At 36.1% G+C, this 26,207-nt stretch overlaps 1 protein-coding gene across 6 annotated transcripts in view; it reads left to right on the top strand.

Moving 5' to 3' along the window:
* The window catches only part of LOC118002836 (ral GTPase-activating protein subunit alpha-1), a 252,275-nt gene that overhangs the window by 190,346 nt on the left and 35,722 nt on the right, over nt 1–26,207 (top strand). For all 6 annotated transcript variants that reach the window (XM_034993443.1, XM_034993440.1, XM_034993439.1 and 3 more), the window contains one exon: nt 6,824–6,979. In XM_034993443.1, coding sequence (XP_034849334.1) covers nt 6,824–6,979 — 156 coding nt within the window. The remainder of the gene's footprint in view (nt 1–6,823; nt 6,980–26,207) is intronic.

Consider the following 26,207-nt stretch of genomic DNA (forward strand, 5'->3'; position numbering starts at 1 on the left):
GTGCATTGAGTTTATATCCTGCCACTTTGCTGAACTCCTGTATGAGGTCTGGCAATTTTGGGGTGGAGTCTTTTGGGTTTTCCACATAGGTTATCATGTCATCTGCGAAGAGTGAGACTTTAACTTCTTCTTTGCTGATTCGGATGCCTTTTATTTTTGTTGTCTGATTGCTGAGGCTAGGACTTACAGTACTATGTACAGCAGTGGTGATAGTGGACATCCCTGCCATGTTTCTGACCTTAGGGGAAAAGCTCTTAGTTTTTCCCCACTGAAAATGATACTCACTGTGAGCTTTTCATATATGGCTTTTATGATATTGAGGTTCCCTCTGCCCCTACACTACGAAGAGTTTTAGTCAAGAAAGGATGCTGTGCTTTGTCTGCATCTATTGAGAGGACTGTATGGTTCTTGTCCTTTCTTTTATTAATGTAGTGTATCACATTCATTGATTTGTTCATATTGAACCACCCTTGCAGCCCAGGAATAAATCCCACTTGGTTGTGGTGAATGATCCTTTTAATGTACTGTTGGATCCAATTGGCTAGTATCGTGGTGAGGATTTTTGCAACCATGTTCATCAGGGATATTGGTCTGTAATTCTCCTTTTTGGTGGGGTCTTTGTCTGGTTTGGGGATCAAGGTAATGCTGGCTTTGTAGAAAGAGTTTGGAAGTTTTCCTTCCATTTCTATTTTTTGAAACAGCTTCAGAAGAATAGGCATTAATTCTTCTTTAAATGTTTGGTCGAATTCCCCTGGGAAGCCATCTGGCCCTGGGCTCTTGTTTGTTGGGAGATTTTTAATTACTCCTTCAGTTTCCTTGCTGGTTATGGGTCTGTTCAGGTTTTCTATTTCTTTCGGTTTCAGTTTTGGTAGTTTATACGTCTCTGGGGATACATCCATTTTTTCCAGATTGCCTAATTTGTTGTCGTATAGTTGCTCATAGTATGTTCTTATAATTGTATTTCTTCAGTGTTGGTTGTGATGTCTCCTCTTTCGTTTATGATTTTATTATTTGGGCCTTTCTCTTTTCTTTTTGATAAGTCTGGCCAGGGGTTTATCAATCTTATTAATTCTTTCAAAGAACCAGCTCCTAGTTTTGTTGATCTGTTCTACTGTTCTTTTGATTACTATTTCATTTATTTTGCTCTAATCTTTATTAATTTTCTTCTCCTGCTTGGTTTAGGCTTTATTTGCTGTTCTTTCTCCAGCTCCTTTAGGTGTAAGGTTAGGTTGTGTATTTGAGACCTTTCTTGTTTCTTGAGAAGGGCTTGTATTGCTATATACTTCCCTCTTAGGACCGCCTTTGCTGCATTCAAAGATTTTGCAGAGTTGTGTTTTCATTTTCATTAGTTTCCGTGAATTTTTTGAATTATTCTTTAATTTCCTGGTTGACGCATTCATTCTTTGGTAGGATGCTCTTTAGCCTCCATGTATTTGAGTTCTTTCCAAATTTCCTCCTTGATTAAGTTCCAGTTTCAAAGCATTGTGGTCTGAAAATATGTAGGGAATGATCCCAATATTTTGGTACTGGTTGAGAGGATGATTGGTCCAAGATGGTGGTGGAGTAGGAGACCTTAATTTCGTCTGGTCCCAAGAATTCAGCTAGATAGCTTTCAAATCATTCTGAACACCTGCAAACTAAACTGGAGATCTAAGAAAAGAATAGCTGCAACTCTACGAATAGATAAGGGACCACTTTCTGCAAGAATGACAAGATGGAAAAACTCACCTCAAAAAAGAGAACAAGAGGCAGTACTGACTGCTAGGGACCCAATCAGTATGGATATAAGTAAGGTGTCAGAACTGGAGTTCAGAATAAAGATTATAAAGATACTAGTAGCTAAGCTTGAAAAAAGCACAGAAGACACTAGAGAATCATTTTCTGGATAAATAAAAGAACTAAAATCTAACCAAGTCAAAAATCAAAAAGGCTATTTATGAGATGCAATAAAAAATGGAGGCTCTAACTGCTAGGATAAATGAGGCAGAAGAGAAAATTAGTGATAGAGAAGACAAAATGAAGGAGAATGAAGAAGCTAAGCAAAAGAGAGATAAACAACTGCTGGATCACGAGGGGAGAATTCGAGAGATAAGTGATACCATAAAGCGGAATAATATTAGAATAATTGGGGGGGCAGAAGGTATATTGGAGCAGATTATATCGGAAAACTTCCCTAATCTGGGGAAGGAAACAGGCATTCAAGTTCAGGAGGTACAGAGAACCCCCCTCAAAATCAATAAAAATAGATCCACACCCTGACATATAATAGTGGAACTTGCAAATCTCAGAGACAGAGAAAATCCTGAAAGCAGCTCGGGACAAGAGGTCTGTAACCACAAGGGTAGAAACATTAGATTGGCAGCAGACCTATCCACAGAGACCTGGCAGGCCAGAAAGGACTGGCATAATATATTCAGGGTGCTAAATAAGAAGAATATGCAGACAAGAATACTTTATTCAGGTAGGATGTCATTCAAATAGGAGTGATAAAAAGCTTCCACAACAAACTTAAAGAATTTGTGATCACCAAACCAACCCTACAAGAAATATTAAAAGGGATCCTCTAAGCAAAGAGAGAACCCAAAAGTAACATAGACCAGAAAGGGACAGAGACAATATAAAGTAGCAGTCACTTTACAGGTAATACAATGGCACTAAATTCATATCTTTCAGTACTTACTCTGAATGTAAATGGGCTAAATGCCCCAATCAAAAGACACAGGGTATCAGATTGGATAAAAAAGCAAGACCAATGGGGGCGCCTGGGTGGCTCAGTCGTTAGGCGTCTGCCTTCGGCTCAGGTCATGATCCTGGGGTCCTGGGATCGAGCCCCGCATTGGGCTTCTTGCTCAGCGGGAAGCCTGCTTTTCCCTCTCCCACTCCCCCTGCTTGTGTTCCCTCTCTCGCTCTCTGTTGAATAAATAAATAAAATCTTTAAAAAAAAAAAAAAAGACCAATGGATATGCTGTCTGCAAGAGACTCATTTTAGACCCAAATACACCTCCAGATTTAAAGTGAGGGGGTGGAAAACCATTTCTCCTATCAGTGGACATCAAAAGAAAGCTGGCATGGCAATCCTTATATCAGACAAATTAGATTTTTAAACCAAAGACTGTAATAAAGAGATGAGGAAGGACACTATGTCATAATTAAAGGGTCTATCCGACAAGAAGATCTAACAATTGTAAATATTTATGCCCCTAACATGGGAGCAGCCAAATATGTAAGCCAATTAATAACAAAATCAATGAAACATATCAATAATAATGCAATAATAGGGGACTTTAAAACCCCCCTCACTGCAATAGACAGATCATCTAAGCAGAAGATCAGCAAGGAAATAAAGGCTTTGGGGGAAAAAAAAAAAAAGGAAATAAGGGCTTTGAATGACATGCTGGACCAGATGGACTTCACAGATATATTCAGAACATTCCATCCTAAAGCAATAGAATACACCTTCTTCTCTAGTGCACATGGAACATTCTTCAGAATAGATCACATGCTGGATCACAAATCAGGTCTATTTATACAACATTCTTGAAATGACCATTCAGTAGTGAAAAACAGATCACTCATTGTCAGGGTTTGAGAGGTAGGGTAAGAGGGAAGTGGGTATGCTCATGTAACAGGGTAACATGGGAGATCCTTATGGTGTTGAAAATGTTCTGTTTCTTAATCATATTAATGCCAGTATCCTGCAGTTTTGTTTTTGTTTTTGAGAGAAAGAGTACAGCAGGGATCAGGGAGGGGCGGAGGGAGAGGGAGAGATTCTCAAGCAGGCTCCATGCTGAGGCTCGTTCTCATGACCCTGAGATCATGACCTGAGCTGAAATCAAGACTCGGACACCCAACCCACTGAACCACCCCGACGCTCCATCCAGTATCATGGTTTTAATACAGTTTTGCATTGGGATAATCTGGTTACAGGTACAAAGGATCTCCTTTTATTATTTTTTAAAACTTCTTATTAATCTACAGTTATCTCCAGTTAAAAAATTGAATAAAAAATATGGAAATCATCAAGTATTGCGTAAGTGTTTAGAGCAAAGGAACACTAGAATGAGACTTTTTCTCCATTACATGATCAGAGAATTGATCTGAAAATAACCTGTTTTCTAAAACAAAACAAAACAAAAGGTCTACACTTAGATACCATTTTTCACCTATCATATTTGAAAAGATCATAAAGTGGGCGCCTGGGTGGCTCAATTGGTTAAGCAACTGCCTTCAGCTCAGGTCATGATCCTGGAGTCCCGGGATTGAGTCCCGCATTGGGCTCCCTGCTCGGCGGGGAGTCTGCTTCTCCCTCTGACCCTAACCCCTCTCATGTGCTCTCTCTCATTCTCTCTCAAATAAATAAATAAAATCTTAAAAAAAGAAAAGAAAAGATCATAAAGTTTGATAATATATTTGGGAGGTCATGAGGGAAACGTACTCTTATACACTGTTGGTGCCGTCTATAGAGAGACATTTTAGTGAGTTTCAAAATTAGAAGCGCACATGCCCTTTCACTTACAGTTCCACTTTTAACTATTTGTCCTATAGATCTACTTTCACAAATGCAACATGGCATGTATTCTGTGTTTTTCACTGCATTATTGACATAATAACAAAAGATTGGAAACAGCCTAAGTATCCTTTAACTAGGGGACTAGTTAATTATTGTACAGCAAGAAAATGAACTTCTGTGAAGCCATGAAAACAGAACAAATGAGGAAACTCTTTACTTACTAATGAGTACTCTTCAAGATATTTTAAGTACAAAAAAGCAACATGCAAAACATTGTGTGTGCTGTGTGTGTGTGTGTGTGTGTACACATACATGAAAGAATTTAATTGTATATAGAGAGAACATTTTTGAAAGGATATTTAAGAAATTGCTTTCTAGGGCACCTGGGTGGGTCAGTCAGTTAAGCAGCTGGCTCTTGATTTCAGCTCAGGTCATGGTCTCAGGTTCCTGGGATTGAGCTCCACATTGGGTTCCACACTCAGTGGGAAGTCTGCTTGAGGATTCTCTCTTTCCCTCTCCCTCTTCCCCTCTTCCCGCTTGCATACTCACTCTCTCTTTTTCTCTAAAATAAATAAATCTTGGGACACCTGTATGGCTCAGCCAGTTAAGTGTCTGCCTTTGGTTCAGGGTCCCAGGTTGAGCTCCTTGTTCAGCGGGGAGCCTGCTTCTCCCTTTGTCTGCCGCTCTCCCCTACTTGTGCTCACTCACTCTCTCTCTTTGACAAATAAATAAAATATTTTTTAAAAAATTAAATAAATTTTTAAAAAGGAAAAGAGGGGCGCTTGGGTGGCTCATTCGGTTAAGTGTCTGCCTTTGTCTCAGGTCATGATCTCATGGTCCTGCGATTGAGCCCCATGTCTGGCTCCCTGCTCAGCGGGAAGTCTGCTTCTCCTTCTTCCTCTGCTCCCCCTACTTTTGTTCTCTCTCTCTAATAAATAAATAAAATCTTAAAGAAAAAGGAAAAAAAAGAAATTGCTTTCTGGAAGGGGAACCGAGTACTAAAGATGAGAGAGATGGAAGGAAGAATTTTGGTATACTTTTGAAATTTTAATTATATGACTATTACTGAGTCAAATTTAAAAATATTGGAAGTGATTGAGGCAATCTTGTAGTAATGGCATAAAAACTAATTTGTTATTCATGTGTTCAGTCATTGTAACTGATACTGATAGTTGAGACATGTTCAGTTCACATGGTGCAAAAATTGGTTTTTATAATTCACTTTATCAGTTATTCAGATTTTTAAATTTTTAAATGAAGTATAATTAACATACAGTGTTATATTACTTTCAGGTATACAGTATGATTCATCAGTTTTACACTGTGCTGATCATAAGTGTACTCAATCCCCTTTATCTATTTTACCCACACCCCTACCTACCTTCCCTTTGACAACCACCAGTTTTGTGTTTAAGAGTATGCTTTTTTGTTTGTTTCTTTTCTTCTTTGTTCATTTGTTCTGTCTCTTAAATTCCACATGTGAGTGAAATCATATGGTATTTGTCTTTCTCTTCCTAACTTATTTTACTTAGCATTATACCCTCTAGGTCCATCCATATTTCAGATTTCATTTTTTAAAAACATGTATAAAGTGATTTCTCTCCGTGGAGAGATGCAAGCGATGTTTAAGTTTCTTTTTGCTTTCTAATATTTTCTTTAATTTTCAGCAGTGAAGACAAGTTGCTTTGTGTATTGCACAAGTTCAGGGACTATCACCCAATGTAGTGACCCTGATATTAGCATGTATTTTATTTATAATTAGGAAAAAATATGTGTAAAAATCTTTGCACAGATTAATTTGTAGTTTTTTAATGCATTAGAAGTGCAGTTCTGCATTTTTTTATTTTTGTTCTGAGCTTTGTGAAATTTACTCAAAATTTAGAAGCCAGTTTCAATGAGTAAATATAACACATCTAATTAGTCATCTTATCAAAGTGACATTACTGTTTTAACTTTCCCCCAGATCATTTCCAGCCTTGATTTTTGCCACTTGATTTTTTTTCTCTTCTTTGGGGTCCTCCCATAGCCTTTATGATTTAGCATTAACACCTAGTAGCCTAACAAAAGATACATAGTGTATAGCAGTTGATTTCTTTCCTAATTAACTCTTACTAATTAGAGATCCACAAATACTTAAAAAGTTCCAGTGTGAACAGAACAGCTCTAACTAGTAATTCTGGATCAAGTATTGGTTGATAACATGTCAAAGACTTTCTTCTCCATGTTTTTGCAAATTGAGAAATTTGAGTCTATTTCACCAGTAGGTTTTTGAGTTTTGTTTAGTTGATTAATATTATGTTTCCTTGCTCTCAGGTCAATCTTACAAACCACTGTGGTTTCATGGGAGGTCTACAAAAAAACAAAAGCACTGGATTGACCACACCATATTTTGCTACCTCTACAGTAGAAGTAATATTTCATGTATCAACAAGAATGCCTTCTGATACTGACGACTCTTTGACCAAAAAAGTAAGTGCTGAGAAAAAATGTTGAGTTAAAATCCTAGTAATTAAGAAAATAAATACATAAAATTATGTAAGTAATCTAACTGATCAAGCACTATTTCTGAGTATTCCACTCTTCACGTAATACTGTCTTCAGAAACAGAATTGTTGTAGAGCAAATGCTGTTTTCATTAATGATAACACTGAAGGTTATTATCTTAACAAAGGATTTGCCTTCAAGAAATGGGGATATGACAAATTGAAAAACTTCTGCATATGTTCAAATTAGTGAAATTACATTTCAAGTCTTTTCACACACAGATAGATATAATGCTTATATTGACTGAGGGAGAGTAAAAGTTTACATTAATTATTAAGAAGCACTTAAAGTAGAACATGCTTTATCATAAATTTTAACTAAAACTAATAGAGCAGATAAAATAAGCCTTAAGTAATGAAAAAGAATTTTACTACCTTAGAATTTATGAGAGCTGTGGTGGAATGGTTTTGATGGCCCTTGTCCTTTAAAACCTACACCACCATTTTTCTGTAGGTGGCACTGGCATTCAAAAGTCATTCTAGTGACTATAGAGATACCTTAGAGTAGTTGTATGTATTCAATCTGTGTTTGGTTTTCTGAGGGAGAAATATTTTTAAGAATAAAACCTTGTCCAACATTTCTTCACCTTCTCTTTCTTCTCCTTCCTCAACTTATTCAAAACTGATCAATATAACCGACTTAATATCATTGGTCATTTTACTTAATATTCTTTTGCCTGATATCAAAACTTTTTATACTTTATTAACAAACTATGGAAACTGTATTCTCACACTCTTTTGTAAAGGAACTTCAGAACTCCTCTCAAATATTTGATAAGATTGATTTAATACCCTTCTTGATGCCTTTTGTTTACAATTTAAAATACTGTTGGAACTTGCATATTAAATGCATAATGGTTGATAAAACTAATATATGGATGCTAATTAGATTGGAATGAGGTAAAGTTGGAGGTAACTGATAAATGTAAGAAAGCATATTCAGTAACAGGTTTGCTATAGAATTTCTTGTGTAGTTTTTAGAAGTAGAAAATGATCCATGTATACTGATAAGATGAAGAGGTGGATTGGAGTAAAAACTTTATTAAAACTTCAATTAAGCACTTTTTTCCATCAATTCATTTTAAACCTCTATGAAAATAAGCCATACCTGAATTAGAGACAATTATAAGTATAGTGCAAAAAGATAATTTTAGGGGCGCCTGGGTGGCTCAGTCTGTTAAGTGTCCGATTCTTGATTTTGGCTCAGGTCAATCTCAGTGTTATGAGGTTGAGCCCCTTCTGGGGCTCTGTGCTGGGGGTAGAGCCTGCTTGGGATTCTGTCTCTGCCCCTCCTCTGTTCTCACTCTCATACTTGCATGCACACTCTTTCCCTCTCAAAATAAATAAATAAAATAACAATTAAAAATTGTTTTAAAAGATAATTTTAATCATTAAGAACTTGGCCATGACTCATATTTATCATTATCATTTTCATGGCTCCATGAATACAACTTTTAAACCCCAGAGCAGAATCTAAAATTGATAGTATCTTGGATTGCAAACATAAGAGAAGAACAAAGTACATCATTTTTTGCTAAAAAAAACTGTTTTGTTTTGTTTTTTAAAGAAAACTGTGCCAGGATATTTTTACTTCACTATATTAAACATGATAATTATATGGTACTTGAAATTTTATTCCTGCGACCTTTGTAGAAATGTCAGATAAGTAGGATTTCTTATTATTTTCCAGTCATGAGGGTGTGTCCTTAATTACTTAAGAAGTTTCTGAAATGGATGTTTAACAATTCATTATCATAAAAAAATTAATTTTGGAGAGGATAACACCATTTAAGAATTGTTAAATGGTTGAGTTCTAAATAAAATAATACTGTTAAGTGGTAAAATTTTTAAGTACTGGAGTTATTAGAGAATTTTGAGGAAGTAAGCATTGAACTTAATAGTTTTGTTTTTGTTTTTGTTTTTTTTTTAAGATTTTATTTATTTGATAGAGAGAGACAGCGAGAGCAGGAACACAAGCAGGGGGAGTGGGAGAGGGAGAAGCAGGCTTCCCGCCGAGCAGGGAGCCTGATGTGGGACTTGATCCCAGGACCCTGGGATCATGACCTGAGCCGAAGGTAGACGCCTAACAACCGAGCCACCCAGGCACCCTGAACTTAATAGTTTGTTTCATCTGTACATATAGAAAGTTTTTTTACTGTGGTAAAAATTACATACATAATTTACCATTTTCACTTTTTAAAAAATTTTTTTATTTAATTTTTTTAGGGTTTGGAAATTTATTTTTCATTGAAGTATAATTAACATACAGTGTCATATTACTTTTAGGTGTGTGCAATTTAATGACTGAGCAGTTCTATACATTACTCAGTGCTCATCATTAATTGATAATTGTACTCTTAATTCCCTTTATCTGTTTCACCCATCCCCCAACCCTTCTCCCCTCTGGCAACCACCAGTTTTTCCTCTGTATTTAAGAGTCTGTTTTTCTCTTCGTCCATTTTTTCTTTGTTCATTTTTTCTGTTTCTTACATTCCACACAGAAGTGAAATCATATGGTATTTGTCTTTCTCGGACTGACATTTCACTTAGCATTATACCCTCTAGGTCCATCCATGACGTCACAGACGGCAAGATCTCATTCTTTTTTATGGCTGAGTAATATTCTATTGTATATGTATATCACATCTTCTTTATCCATTCACCTGTGGATGGACACTTGGGTTGCTTCTATATCTTGGCTATTGTAAATAACGCTTCAGTAAACACAGAGGTGCATATGTCATTTCATTAGTATTTTGTTTTCTTTGGGTAAATACAAAGTAATGGAATTAGTGGATCATATGGTAATTCTGTTTTCCATACTGTTTTCCACAATGGCTGCACCAATTTGCATTTCCACCAATAATGCACAAGGGTTCCTGTTTCTTCACATCCTTGCCAATACTTGTTATTTCTTGGTGGTTTGTTTTTGTTGTTTTGTTTTGTTTTTTTATTCTAGCCATTCTCACTGGTGTAAGGTGATATCTCATTGTGGCTTTGATTTGTCTTTCCCTGATGATTAGTGATGTTGAACATCTTTTCATGTGTCTGTTGGCCATCTATATGTCTTCTTTGGAAAAATGTCTATTCAGGTCCTCTGCCCATTTTTAGATTATTATTTTGGTGTTGTATAAATTCTTTATGTATTTTAGATATTAACTTTTTTAAAAGATTTTATTTATTTATTTATTTTATTATTTTTTTTTAAAGATTTTATTTATTTATTCATAAATAAATATGAGAGAGAGAGAGAGGCAGAGGCAGAGGGAGAAGCAGGCTCCCTGCTGAGCAGGGAGCCCGATGCGGGACTTGATCCCAGGACCCTGGGATCATGACCTGAGCCAAAAGCAGACGCTTAACCATCTGAGCCACCCAGGCACCCAGATTTTATTTATTTATTTGACAGAGAGAGACATAGCGAGAGAGGGAACACAAGCAGGGGGAGTAGGAGAGGGAGAAGCAGGCTTCCCCACGGAGCAGGGAGCCCGATGTGGGCCTCGATCCCAGGGTCCTGGGATCACGACCTGATCAAATATATCATTTGCAGATGTCTTCTCTAATTTAGGAGGTTGCCTTTTCCTTTTGTTGATGACTTTCTTTGCTGTATTAAAACTTTCTTTTGCTCTAGTCCTAATAGTTTAATTTTGGTTTTTTCTCTTGCCTGAGGAGGCATAGCTACAAAAATGTTCCTACAGCTCATGTCCAAGAAATACTACCTATGTTTTCTTCTAGGAGTTTTATGGTTTCACATCTCACATTTAGATCTTTAATCCATTTTGAGTTTATTTTTGTGTATGGTGTAGGAAAGTGGTCCAGTTTTATTTTTTGCATGTAGCTGTCCAGCTTTCCCAGCACTATTTGTTGAAGAGACTGTCTTTTCCCCAGTGTATGTTTTTCCCTCGTTTGTTGTAGATTAATTGACCATATAAGCATGAGTGTATTTCTAGGTTCTCTGGACTGTTCCATTGATCTGTGTGTCTATTTTTATGCCAGTACCATACTGTTTTGATTACTACAGCTTTGTAATGTATCTTGAAATCTGGGATTATGATACTTCCAAGCTTTATTCTTTCTCAAGATTGCTTTGGCTGTTTGGGGTCTTTCATGGTTCCATACAAATTTTAGGATTATTTGTTCTAGTTTTGTAAAAATTGCTGTTGGTATTTTGATAGGGATTGCATTGAATTCATAGATTGCTTTGGGTAGTATGGACATCTTAACAGTGTTGGTTTTTCCAATCCATGAGCCTAGAATATCTTTCCGTTTGTTTGCGTCATCTTCAGCTTCTTTCATCAGTGTTTTATAGTTTTCAGAGTGCAGTTTATTCCTAGACATTTTATTCTTTTCGGTGCAATTATAAATGGGATTGTTTTGTTAATTTCTCTTTCTCCTTCTTTATTATCAGTATAGAGAAATTCAGCCTATTTCATTTTATATTGACTTTGTATCTTGCAACTTTACTGAATTCATTTATCAGTGCTAGTAGTTTTTTTATGGAGTCTTTAGGGTTTTCTGTGTATACTGTAAGGTCAACTGCAAATAGTGACAAGCTTACTTCTTATGAATTTGGATGCCTTGTATTGTCTGATTGCTGTGGCTAATACTATGTTGAATAGAAGTGATGAGAGTGGACATCTTTGTCATGTTTCTGATCTTAGAGGAAAAGCTCTCAGTTTTTCACCATTGCATATGATGTTAGCTGTGGGTTTTTTATATACAGCCTTTATTATGTTGAGGTATGTTCCCTTTAAACCTACTTTTTTGAGAGGTTTTATCATGAATGGATGTTGTATTTTGTCAAATGCTTTTTCTCCATCTCTTGAAATGATCATATGGTTTTTATTCCTTTTTCTTGTTAATGCAGTTATGTTGATTGATTTGTGGATATTGAACCACCCTTGCATCCCAAGGATAAATCCTACTTGATTGCGATGAATGATTTTTTTTAATGTATTGTTGGATTTGGTTTGCTAATATTTTGTTGTGGATTTTTGCAACTGTTTTCGTCAGACACTGGCCTGTAGTTTTCTTTCTCTCTCTCTCTCTCTCTCTCTCTCTCTCTCTCTCTCTCTTTTTTTTTCGTAGTTTATTTCTCTGGTTTTGGTATCAGGGTAATGCTAGCCTTGTAGAATGAATTTGGAAGCTTTCCTTCCTCTTCTATGTTTTGGAGTAGTTTGAGAAAAATGGGTCGTAACTCTTCTTTATATATTTGGTAGAATTCACCTGTGAAGCCATCTGGTTCTGGACTTTTGTTGTTGTTGTTTAAGATTTTATTTATTTATTAGAGAGAGAGAGCACACGAACAGGGGAGGGGCAGAGGGAGAGGGAGAAGCAGACTCCACGCTGGGATCATGACCTGAGCTGAAGGCAGATGCTTAACCAACTGAGCCACCCAGGCGCCCCTTGGGACTTATTGTTTGTTGGGAGTTTTTTGATTACTGATTCCGTTTCATTGCTAGTTATTGGTCTGTTCAAATTTTCCATTTTTTTCCTCATTCCATTTTGGAAGTTTATATGTTTCTGCAAATTTATTCATTTCTTCTAAGTTGTCCGATTTGTGGGCATATAATTTTTCATAATATTCTCTTATAATCCTTTCTATATCTGTGGTGTTGGTTATTTTTCCTCTTTGACTTCTGATAGCATTTATTTGTGTTCTCTCTCTTTCTTTTGAAGAGTCTGGCTAAAGGTTTATCAATTTGGTTGATCTTTTCAAACCATCTCCTGGTTTTATTCATCTCTTCTATTGTTTTTTAGTTTCTATTTCATTTATTTCTGCTCTAATCTTTATTATTTCTTCTGCTCGCTTTGGGCTTGTTGATTCTTCTTTTTCTGGCTCCTTTAGGTGTAAGGTTAGGTAGCTTATTTGAGATTTTTCTTATTTTCTGAGGTAGGCCTGTATTGCTATAAATTTCCCTCTTAGAACAGCTTTTACAGGGGTGCCTGGGTGGCTCAGTTGTTTAAGTGTTTGCCTTCAGCTCAGGTCAGGATCTCCGGGTCCTGGGATCGAGCCCCTCATCGGGCTCTCTGTTCAGCGAGGAGTCTGCTTCTCCTCATTCTCCCTCTGTGCTCTCTTTCTCTCTTTCTTGCTCTCTCTCTCAAATAAATAAATAAAAACCTTAAAAAAAAAAAAAACAGCTTTTACAGCATCCCAAAGATTGTGGACCATTGTATTTTTATTTTCATTTGTCACCGTGTATTTTTTATTTCCTCTTTGATTTCTTGCTTGACCCATTTAGTTTAGTAGCATGTATTTTAGTCTCTGTTTTTTGGCCTAATGTGATTTATTCTGGAGAGTATTCCATGTGCACTTGAAAAGAATACGTATTCCACTATTTTTGGTTTGTTTTTGTTTTTTGTTTTGCAAGAGAGAACGTGCACATGCACACATGCACAAGGGGGAAAGGGGGGCAGAGGAAGAGGGAGAGAGAGAATCCCAAGCAGGTTCCATGTTCTGTGCAGAGCCCAACACAGGGCTTGACCCCACCATCCCAAGATAATGACCCAAACTGAAATCAAGAGTCAGACATTCAACCGACTGAGCCGCCCAGGTGTCCCTGTATTCCACTGTGTTTTAGATGGAACATCTGTATATATCTGTTAGGTCCATCTGATCTAATGTATCATTCAAAACCACTTTTTCCTTGTTGATTTTCTGTATGGATGGTCTATCCATTGATGTACATGGGGTGTTAAAGTCCCCTACTGTTATTGTATTACTGTCAATTTCTTCCTTTATGTCTGTTAATAGGTGCTTTATGTATTTGGGAGCTCCCATTTTGAGCACATAGATATTTTCAATTGTTATAACTTCTTGTTGGATTGTTCCCTTTATGATTATTTATTGTCCTTCTTGGTCTCTTGGTAGTCTTTGTTTTAAAGTCTATTTTGTTTGTTATAGGTGTTGAAACCCCAGCTTTCTTTTTCCTTCCATTTGCATGGTAAAATTTTTCCATCCCTTCACTTTCGATCTGCGTGTGTCCTTTGGTCTGAAGTGAATCTCTTATAGGCAAGTTATAAATGTTGCTTTTTTATCCATTCAGTCATCCTATGTCTTTTGATTGAAGCATTTAGTCCATTTACATTTAAATTCATTATTGATAGGTATGTGCTTATTGCCATTTTTGTTACTGGTTTTGCAGTTCTTTTTGTAGCTCTTCCCTGTTCGTTCTTCTCTTGCTCTCTTACCTCGTGGTTTGATGGCGTCTTTACTTGTATGCTTGGATTTTTTTCTCTTTATTTTTTGTGTAACTATTAATAGGTTTTTGATTTGTGGTTATCATTAGGTTCATATATAATATTTTATGTGTATAGCAGTCTATATTAGGTTGATGGTCACTTAAATTTGAATCACTCCTCATCCCACATTTTATGTATATGATGTTATACTTTACATCCTTTTATTTTGTGAATCCTCTGACTGATTTTTATAGATATAATTGATTTTACTGCTTTTGTGTTTTAACTTTCATACTGGTTTTATAAGTGATTAATCTACTTTTATTATATGTTTGTATTTACCAGTGAAATTTTTTCCTTTTGTAATTTTCTTACAACTGTTTTGGCCTTTTCTTTCCACTCAAAGAATTCCCTTTAATGTTTCTTTTAAGACTGGTTCAGTCGTGATGATTTTGTTTGTCTGGGAGACTCTTTACCTCTCTTTCTATGCTGAATGATAATCTTGCTGGGTAGAGCCTTCTTGGTTACAGGTTTTTTCCTTTCAGTACTTTGAATAATATCATTCCACTCCCTTCTGGCCTACAGAGTTTCTGCTGAAAAATCAATTGACAGCCTTATGGGGTTTTCCATGTATGTAACCATTTTCTCTTGCTGCTTTTAAAATTCTCTCTTTCTCAGTATGTTTTGCCATTTTAATGATTATGTCTTGGTGTGAACTTCCTTGGGTTAATTTTGTTGGGGGTCTCTGTGCTTCCTGGATCTGGATTTCTGTTACCTTCCCCAGATTAGGGACGTGTTCATCTCTTGTTTCTTCACATAACTTTCTTGTCGACTTCTTGCTCTCCTCCCTCTGGGATCTCTGTAATGCAAATGTTATTATGCTTGATGATGTCACTGAGTTCCCTTCACCTAGTCTCATTTTTTCTTATTCTTTTTAATTTTTGCTATTCAGCTTAGTTGCTTTTTATTACCCTGCCTTCCAGATTGCTGATCCATTCTTCTGCCTCCTCTAATCTGCTATTGATTCCCTCTAGTGTATTTTTTATGTCAGTTATTGAGTTCTTCATCTCTGACTGGTTCTTTTTTATATTTTCTTTCTCCTTCTTGAAGGTCTCACTGAGATCCTCCACTCTTTTCTCAAATCCAGTGAGTATCTTTATGACCATTACTTTGAATTCATTATCAGCCTGTTGCTTATCTCTGTTTAATGAAACTCTTTTGCTGTGGCTTTGTCCTGTTCTTTCATTTGGGACCTAATTCCTTTGTCTCCTCATTTTGTCTGACTCTCTGTGTTTGTTTCTGTGTATTAGGAGAGTCAGCTATGTCTCCTGCTCTTGAAAGTTGTGGCTTTATGAAGAAGAGGTCATGTGGTGTCCTGTAGCACAATGTCCCCTGCTTACTAGAACCAGGCATTTCAGCATTATCTTCTCTGTGGGCTGTGTGTTCCCTACTGTTGTGGCTGAGCTGCATTTGCATTCAGTCCAGTCAACTACAGTGGCCCACTTTGCCTATTGTGAGCACACTGGGCAGGGGTTTGGTCCCTGTGCTGTTATGGGGCCTCTCTGGGGCCACCACAGGCTTAGAGTTGGGTGGTGTCAGCAGTCAGACCAGATAACTGCCCTCAGCCCAAGCACTGCAGGGCTCTCTTCTTCTTCTGCCCTTAGAAGTTTTCATTGGTGAGTGGGGCCAGCAGTTAGACCAGATCCCTGCCCCCACTGGGGCTGCAGGGACACTTATCAGCAGGGCACTCTCTTTGCAGTGCCAGCTATAAGACTCAGCTGCTGGAATTGTAAGCACACTGGTGTGTGTGGTTATCTTCTCCTGTCCCCAGGGCACAAGTCACTCTGGAGTGGTGCAGGTTTCTGCAGGGTTTTTAGGACAGGAACTGCTTTGGAGAGATATATGTGGAGTAGGGGAGGTTGGATGGGGTAGGGACCATGATGCTAACAACATAGATGGAGTATGTTCTGCTTCCCACAGATATCTGGCTTTCTAGGCTGCGAGGGAAGCAGGAGAGGAATGGTCTGCCAGGCAGCACTTTTGTTCTTGGAGAATTCTCCTAAAGATTCCTGCCCCTCCAATGCACGTTTTGAGATTAGCAAATAAATCCACTTCTCATACCCCAGTTTCTTTTCAAACTGCTGCTTCCATGCTGTGTCTCTCCTGGGTTATTTGTTACACTGGCTTTTTAAGGGTGGGAACTCAGTTTTAAAGTATCCAGAGTTAAATCCTGTTGATTGTAAAAACTCTCAAAGGTAAGGCCCATTGGCTTTAAAAGTCAAAGTGTTATGGGGTTCCCTGTGCCTGGGGTGCCTGGGGTGGGGTCTGATCCTCTTGCTCTTCTTCATGCTTATATAGTGTCCCTCTCATTTATGATTAGTCTCATGTAGAGTGGGGAGAATGCTGGAAGGGGGAGTTTCCAGCCATATTTCTGCTCCTTCTACCCTTTTTGACGTGGTTTCTTCTGCACTATTAACTGTGGAAAGTCTGTTCTCCCAGTCTTCAAGTCATGAGTCATTTTCAGAGTTAGTTTCACTGATGTGGCTGTTATCTCAGTGTGTCTGTGGGATGAGGTAAGGATACTGTGACTCTACCATCTTCTCAGAAGTCCTATCTTAACCATTTTTAAATGTGCATTGGCATAAACGTTTATAATATACAACTATCACAGGTATCTATTTCCAGAACATTTTCCTTTAGTTCAAAATAGTTTTTCTTTAAGATTTTATTTATTTGACAGAGAGAGTCACAGTGAGAGAGGGATCATAAGCAGGAGGAGTGGGAGAGGGAGAAGCAGGTTTCCCGCCAAGCAGGGAGCTGGATGGGGGGCTCGATCCCAGGACCCTAGGACCATGACCTTAGCCGAAGGCAGACGCTTAACTACTGAGCCACCCAGGTGCCCCAGTTCAAAATCTTTTTTATTTTCTCTTGAGAATTCTTTGATCCATGTGTTATTTAGAAGTATATTGTTTAATCTCCAAGTATTTTGGGGTTTTCCAGCTATCTTTATGTTGTTGATTTCTAGTTTAATTCCATTGTGGTCTGAAAACAGACATTGTGTGATCTCTATTCTTTTAAATTTTTTAAGATGTTCTTTATGGCCCAAATGTAGTCTATCTAGTGGATGTTCCATGTGAATCTGGGAAGAATGTGTAATCTGCTATTGTTGGAGGAAGTAGTCTATAAATGTCAATTATATCCAGTTGATTGATGGAGCTGTTGAGTTCAACTATATCCTTACCAATTTTCTGCCTGCTGGATCTCTCCATTTCTGAGAGAGGAGTATTAAAGTTTCCCGCTATAATTGTGGATCCTTCTACTTGCAGTTCTATCAGTTTTTGCTTCACAAATTTTGACACTCTGTTGTTAGGTGCATACACATTAAGGATTGGTTATGTCTTCTTGGAGTACCAACCTCTATATCATTAGGTAATGCCTCTCTTTAACTTTCCTTGCCCTGAAGTCTCCTCTGTCTGAAATTAATACAGGTACTCCCACTTTTCTTTTTATTGGTGTTATCATGGTATCTTTCTCCATCCCTTTACTTTTAATTTTTTTTTTTTAAGATTTTATTTATTTATTCATGAGAGAGAGAGAGACAGAGGCAGAGGGAGAAGCAGGATCCCTGCGGAGCAGGGAGCCCGATGCGGGACTCGATCCCAGGACCCTGGGATCATGACCTGAGCCAAAGGCAGATGCTTAACAGACTGAGCCACCCAGGCGTCCCCCCTTTACTTTTAATTTATATGTGTCTTAATATTTTAAGTGGGTTTCTTGTAGCAACATATAGGTGGGTCTTATTTTTTTGATCCACTCTGACAATCTTTGTCTTTAATGTGTAGTTAGACCATTGATATTTAAAGTAATCATTGATATAGCTGGATTAATATTTACCGCATATGTTACTTTTTTCTATTTATTACCCTGTTCTTTGTTCCTATTTCTGAATTCCACACTTGTTCTGCCTTCTGTGGTTTTAATTGAGCATTTTATATGATTCCATTTTTTTCTCCTTTCTTAGCATATCAATTACACTACTTTTCTTTTTTAACTTTTTGTAATCACAGCCCTGGAGTTTGTACTATACATTTAGAGCTAATCCAAGTCCACTTTCAAATAATACTAGGCTGCTTCATGGATACTGCAAGTACCTTATAAATAACACAGTATATTTAATCTTTCCCTCCTATTCCTGTATCATTGCTATCATTCATTTTACTTACAGATAAGCATATATATATATATATATACCTAACCATACATAATCACATGCATTATTGCTGCTATTACTTTGAACAAACTGTGACCTGTGTGATCAATTAAGAATAAGAAAAATAAAAAATTTTCCCCCTTCAGTTTTGATTATTTGGTGCTTTTATTTTCTTTATGTAGATCTGAATTTCTAACCTGTATCATTTTCCTTTTCTCTGAAGAACTTCTTTTAAATTTCTTGTAAGGTAGGTTTACTGGCAACTAATTCCCTCAATTTTTGTTTGAGAAAGCCTTTATTATCCTTTACTTTTGAAGGATAATTTTACAGAATACAGAATTCTAAGTGTTGGTAGTTTTTCCTCCCAACACTTTAAATATTTCATTCTGCTCTCTTCTTGCTTGCATGGTTTCAGGGGAGAAGTCAAATGTTGTTCTTTTCTTTGGTTCTCTATAAATAAAATGTAGTTTTTCCTCTGGCTTCTCTCAAGATTTTTTCTTTATCTGTAATTTTATGAAGTTTGATGATTTGCCTAAATGTGGTTTTTTGGGCATATGTCCTGCTTAGTGTTATCTGAGCTTCTTGGATCTGTGGTTTGGTATCTGACATTAATTGGGGGCAATTCTCAAGCAGTATTGCTTCAAATATTGCTTCTGTTCCTGTCTCTCTTTCTTCTCCTTTTATGTATGTTAGTTTTTGTGGTTGTACCATAGTTCTAGGATATTCTGTTTTTTCCAGTCTTTTTTCTCATTGCATCTCAAGTTTTAGAAGTTTATGATGTTATATCATCAGGCTCAGAGATTCTTTCCTTAGCCATGTCTGGTTTACTAGTGAGATCATAAAAGGCATTCTTCATTTCAGTTATGTTGTTTTGTATCTCTAGCATTTCTTTTTGATTCTTTGTGAGAATTTCCATCTTCTGCTTACATTATCCATGTGTACTTGCATGTTGTCTACTCTTTCCATTAGAACCCTTAGCATGTTAATCATAGTTGTAATTCTATCATCCCTGCCATTTCTAACTCCTCAGCGTCTCAGACCTGTCCACACTGCATCTCCAGGAATTTTCAATTACAATATACATTTTCCTACCTTGCTACAAGTTCCTACAGAGGTTTCTGCTTCATTGTCATCCTCCATTTTTGCCTGCCTGTCCAATCTGGGGGGCAGCAGTTTAGCCTGTGACCTCATATCTCTGACCCAAGAAGAGTATTTCATTTTTCAATTTGTTTAGCTTTTTACTTATTAGGACAGAGTGGCAACTTCTAAGCTTCTTAGGTTCCAGACTGGAAACTGGAAATCCCAGAACTTTATTTCCCAAACACAGACTCTACCCATTAATAATAACTCTCCATTCCCCCCCGCCAGCCATTGGTAACCTCTAATATACTTCCTGTCTCCGTGAATTTGCCAGTACTAGGTATGTCATATAAGTGGAATCAACAGTATTTGTCCTTTTGTGTCTGTCTTATTTCACTTAACATAATGTTTTCAGGGTTCATCCATGTTGTATCAGGTGTCAAAATTTCACTCCTTTCTGTGGTTGAATAATATCCCATTATATGTATATACCATATTTTGTTTATTCATCTGGTAGACACTGTGTTGTTTCTACTTTCTGGCTATTGCAAATAATGCTGCAATGAACATTGTTGTGTAAGTATTTGTTTGAATCCCTGTTTTCAGTTCTTTTAGATAAATACCTATGAGTGAAATCCTGGGTAATATGGAGATTGTGTGTTTAGCTTTCTGAGGAACTGTTTTCCCCAATGACTGTGCCATTTTTACATTTCTACCAGCAATACACAAGAGTTCCAATTTTTGTATACCCTCACCAACACTTGTTATTTTCCATTAAAAACAAATGTAGCTATCCTAATAGATGCATAGTGGTATTTTATTGTGGTTTGATTTGCATTTCCCTAATGACTAGTGATGTGCATCTTTCCATTGCTTATTGGCATTTGTATACCTTCTTTGGAGAAATGTCTATTCAGTCTTTAACTTATTTTTTAATTAAGTTGTTTACATCTTTATTGTTGAATTATAAAAGTTCTTCTAGATGTTAATCCCTTATCTGATATATGACTTGCAAATATTTTCTCCCATTTTGTGGCTTGTCTTCACTCTTAGTAGTGTCTTTTGATGCACAAAAGTTTTAATTTTGATGGAGTCCAGTTTATCAGTTTTTTTATTTTGTTGCCTCTGCTTTTGGTGTCAGTTCAATAAATCACTGTCAATTCTAATGTTATAAAGATTTTCCTGTATGTTTTCCTCTAAGATTTTTACAGTTTTAAATTTTACATTTAATTTTTGAATGCATTTTCAGTTAATTTTTATATATATTGTGAGATAAAGGTCTAACTTCATTCTTTTGCATGTGATTATCTAGTTTTCCAATCACTATTTGTTAAAAAGACCACTTTTTCTCATTGAATGATCTTGGCACTCTTGTCAAAAATTAGTTGGCTTTCTATGCAAGAGTTTTTTTCTGGGCTCTGTATTATTTTTCTTTGGTCTAAATGTCTAAGGGGGTTTTTGCTTTAATTAAATGCTTTAATTACTGTAGCTTTGTAGTAAGTTTGAAATTAAGTAATATGAGTCCTACAACTTTGTTCTGTTTTTTGTTGTTTTTTTTTTTTTCCCCAGTATCATTTTTACTATTCAAGTTCTCTTGAGATTTCAGATGAATTTTAGGATGGCTTTTTCTATTTCTATGCAAAGAACCTTGTTGGGATTTTGATAGAGATTGCATTGAATTTTTGGATCACTTTGGGTAATATCATCATCTTAACAATATTAAGTTTTTCCATTCCATGAACATGGGATATCTTTCCATTCACTCCTGTAGTCTTTAAAATTCTTTCAGCAGTGTTTTGTAGTTTTCAGTACACAAGTCTTTTTCCTCCTCAGTTAAACTTCTCCATTAAGTGTTTTATTCTTTTTAATGCAATTATAAATGGAATTATTTTTGTCTCCTTTTTGATTTGTTCATTGTTAGTATATAGAAATGCAACTGATTTTCAAGTGTTGATTTTGTATCATGCAACTCTGCTGAATCCGTGTATTAGCTCTAAGTGTTTTTGTGGAATCAGAGGTTTCTGTATATAAGATCATGTTTTTTTCAGTGTTTTAATGGAGGAACAAGAGCTTGGACCTTTCCTGGGCCACCATTTTGGTGACATCACACCCTAGGAAAAGCTTTGACTTTTTTTTTTAAGCTATCTAATTCTAAATTTAAGATTATTTGGTGATTTACCAACTGGAAAAGTACTAGTATTTTTTCCAATTATTTAGTAAGGAGAAAGGACACAGGCAGTTACATGGCATAATATTCAGTTGTTTAATTATTGAGATGCCAGAAGTATTGGGACTTTTTAAAATGTAAGCATATGTTTGTAATTTTTTACAATTTTATAATGCAAGCATGTATATTATTTCAGTTGTTATAATAATTATACCTGTTGGGTTTTCTTTTTAATGCCTGCTTTATTGAAGAAAATTACCCTAATTAGATATGCTTTTTTACTTAAAGCAATTTAAAGTGTTTGTTTTAGTGAGAAAATGTTGCAGTGTCACTGCTTTCACATGTATAGCATCTACCATATCATCAAAATTACAAACAATATGTAATAAAGCAACATCATTTTGGAAGGGTATAGTTCTCTTATCTTCTCAGGTAATTTAAATCAGTTTATATAAAAACTGTATCAGGTTACGACTAAATTGAGGCAACATTTCACTTAATTCAGTAGAAAGGAAAATTATACCTGGTCTCATAATTCACTATAACTATTCTAAACCTCCTTTTTTATAGAAATAAAAGAACATCTTAACATTTCTTTTTCTCTATATACTGAGTTTTCTTCCCAATTCAGTATGAATCTTTCCCCTTAATCTCCTCTTCAGAATCCTAGTATGTAAGATTTTTCTAACAGGCTTATATTTTAGCTCTATTATAGTATCAGTTTCTTTTTAATAAAAGGTTAAATATTTAAACTTAATCATGGAAACCAGTTGTCTTATACCAGTTCTCCTTAATAAAAAATCACTTTCTGCATTGGTATTTTTTCCTCCTGAATTTAATAGATTCCACATTAGTGGTAATAAGTTGAGGCCTAGAACATGTGTCCTATTACAAATGAACAATTGGATATCATTAGGTTGTCCCCCTTTCCTCTGTAGATATATCTTTAGGTGTGTTAATCCATTCAGTAGACACATTAATGAGCACTGGTTGAAGTGTAATATTGGAGGAAGTAAGGCTCGTTGACCTCAGCATGGAGTTTAATACCTCTAATTAAATTAGGTAGTCGACAGTCAGTATAAAGAAATAGCCGTGCCTCTGGCAAGCTAGAATTATTTATGACTCTGGTTCTTTGTTTTAAACTTGAAAGGAGAAAATCATTTATATCTATTTTATAGAAACTAATTTTAGTTCTCAATTTCTATTTAAAATATCATATGGTGATTTTGTAGACATTTTTAAGCATTTTATTTTCTCAGAATGAGAGGTAAATATCCTTGAACTTAAGTTTAAGTGTAGTGTTTTATTTCTTCTGAATAGAAGCAGTACTCTATTTTCAAGGCTCAAGACAGTAGCAGCAGAATTTTTAAGCAGCAGAATGTTCAACTGAATCAAATATTCAGTTGAACAAAGTACTCTCTTGGAAATATCCTATCATATCAAAAATCCTCATGTAACCCTAGACAAAGCTATCTATTCTATAAATTATCTCTGAGGAAGACTGATGGAAAAAATCACTTAACTGAATTTATTCTGTTTACTCTTAAATATCAAAAGTACTGTAAGCATTGGTATAAAGTGTTCACAGGAGTTTGTCTCATTTCCTTGGTCTCCTTATTCTGGCCACTTGGTGATATTCTGCTTCATAAGTAACTGAATCACCCTGTTAGAAGTTTCACGAAGATCAAGTTGAGATCATTGTAATTTACTTAGTTGGAGTCTCCAGTCTGTCATTTCCTGCACCCCCCAAAAGAGGGGAAAGATGTGCTTAACTCAGTTTCCTCTGAAATATTGTTAGTGTAATGGACAACACCTCATTTTCTGTTTTGGAATTTGGTCATGATAGTTTCCCAAATAAATCAGCTTTATTGACCTGATGGCCTGATTATAATTTTAAATCTATTTTCCTTTGTTTTGTCTAGAAATAAAATTGAAATGTACTTTACTTTCCAAAGAACTTTTATGCTAAATATAGTCTGGAAAATGAATTCAAAAACAAATTTAAGAAATAATAATAAAATTTTCATTATTTTAGTTAAAGTATAGTTAGTATAATAGTCAATGGTATGGAATTATACTCATGGTTTTAATCCCAAAAAAACAGTCTTACATAACATAATTCTATTTTACTATCCTAGACTCTACCCTTAACCCCAATTTCTGTAAATATGCTTTTTATGACAAGAATAGAGGATAGAGAAACCAGGAAATATAAATGGTTCAGAGTAAATTTATCTCACCACTGCGAATGGTATAATTTGGATGTGATAGCAGTGGCTTCTTACTGCATGTAGAATAAAGTTCTAATTCTTCACTATGGCCTTCAATGCCCCATGATCTGGCCACCTGCCTGCCTACCTCTCTGATCACATCTCCTGTCACTTTCCTTTTCATTTAGCGCAATCAGGCCTCATGGACCTGCCAACATGTCAGGCTCATTCCCATCTCAGAGGGTATGCACTTAACTGTTCTTTCCATTTGAAATGCTCTTTCTCCACACCGCCAGGCTTTCTTATTCTTATTGTTCTATTCTCAGATTCACATGACAGTTTCTCAGAGAGACCTTTCCAAACTATCCTAGCTAAAGAAGTCCCCTTCACCCAGTAACACTATCGCATTACCCTGTTTTATTCTCTTTATAGCACTTACGCCTCCTGTCACCATCAAAGTGGAATCTTTAAATAAATGCCATAATTGCAAGTAATTCTGTTTTTTATGCTGTGCACTATGTAATGACAAAAAATTTACCTAGGTAAGTATTGTGATACTATAACTAGACTTAACCTGATCATGCCTTGTTCCAGTTCTTCTTTCTCTGAGCCCTTTCTCAAGTCTCTCCTCTTTCTCCTGTCATCCTTTTTCTTTCCCATCTGTGTTTCTCCATTTCTTCAACACAACAGGCATATAGACTCAAACACCCTCCGGTGTCCTTCCGAAAACTATGAAGTTTGTGTTTGTCCAAATGTAACCAAAAAAGAAGTCACCCGACATGTCTAACAACTGTTGCTTCTCCTTCTCTGAAACTTCAGATTCCGGCAATTTCCAAATATAATAGCTTTGTTTTCTTGAGTTTCTGTAATGGAAAATATTTTATTTTTTATTTATTTATTTTTAAAGATTTTATTTATTTATTTGACAGAGAAAGACACAGCAAGAGAGGGAACACAAGCAGGGGGAGTGGGAGAGGGAGAAGCAGGCTTCCCACGGAGCAGGGTGCCTGATGCGGGGCTTGATCCCAGGACCCTGGGATCATGACCTGAGCCGAAGGCAGACGCTTAACGACTGAACCACCCAGGTGCCCCGTGATGGAAAATGTTTCAAAGGAAAATTTTACACCAAGGTTCTGGTTATACTAGAAGTCAAATCCAGTAGGGATTTTCCTTTTTTCAGTTGGTTATTGAGACATTTCAAAAACCAGTTTTCAAGCTGTGGTCTTTTCAAACACATCTTCAACACAGAAGTCACACATTTCAATAAAGCATTTTCAGGACTGTCTTTTTAATACTCAGCAGTATGTATTGAGTGCCCACTCTGCTAAGGTAATTGTATACTAGACATCATGCCTGTTGTTTTAAGAAGCTTTTCTTAATTACTAAAAATGAATGATGCAGACAGCAAGTAAACATATGAAAATATATATGATCCTAAAATGTATGAAAGTATGGTTTTTAACATGATTGAGGAGTATTTGATGGTGTCTATTTTGCTTTGTGTGGGTGTCTGGAAGATTAGGGAAAGAATGAGGGCTTGAGGCAGTATTAATCAGTTTAAATTTCTACATGTATACAACTATCTCCCAAACTGCCTAACCTAATTAACTTCTGTGTGTTCTTCAGGTACCATTATAGATCAGTTTTCTTTGTTATTTGCATTCAGAGAAGTATAGTTAGAGGATTATCTGTATCACTAATTATTCAATTATTCTTTTACTCTATCTCCTTCACTGGACTTGAAGTTTTGTGAAAACAGAGACTATGTCTGTTTTGTTTTTTGTTTTTTCACCATTGTATCTGTGCTAGCCAGCACAATGCATTTAGTCAGCTCTCAGTATTTGCTAATGTCTGAAGAAAAGTGGATGGCAGGGGAGAAGCTTTTTAAGAACTCATGAACTAGTTCAGGTATGTAGGATGACTTAACATATGACCTAGGACAACAGTAGATGAAATAGGAAAGAAAGTACAAAAAAGGAATCTAATGTTTAAAAAAAAAATGAAGAGCTTGTTAGACATACAGTAAGGAAAACAGAAATTGGAGACTTTCAGATTTTGACCCTGAGTGATTATAATAATTGTTAGGGACTTTTAATAGAAATGGGGAAGTCAGAGGGTAAGCTGATTTTGTGAAAGATGATATAGTTACTTTACATGAAATCTAGTCTCCAGCTCCAGATGAAATTTCATGGCATTGAGGAAATCCAGAATTGAATGTAATCTCTGATAATCATGGAAAATGAAAACATTTTGTTGTCTTAAGATAGGCAAACATCTGATTTTCATAAAAGGACATGGAATAGTCCAC

Source organism: Mirounga leonina, unplaced genomic scaffold (assembly GCF_011800145.1).
Source record: "Mirounga leonina isolate KUSES-001 unplaced genomic scaffold, KU_Mleo_1.0 Mir_83, whole genome shotgun sequence".
NCBI lineage: Eukaryota > Metazoa > Chordata > Mammalia > Carnivora > Phocidae > Mirounga > Mirounga leonina.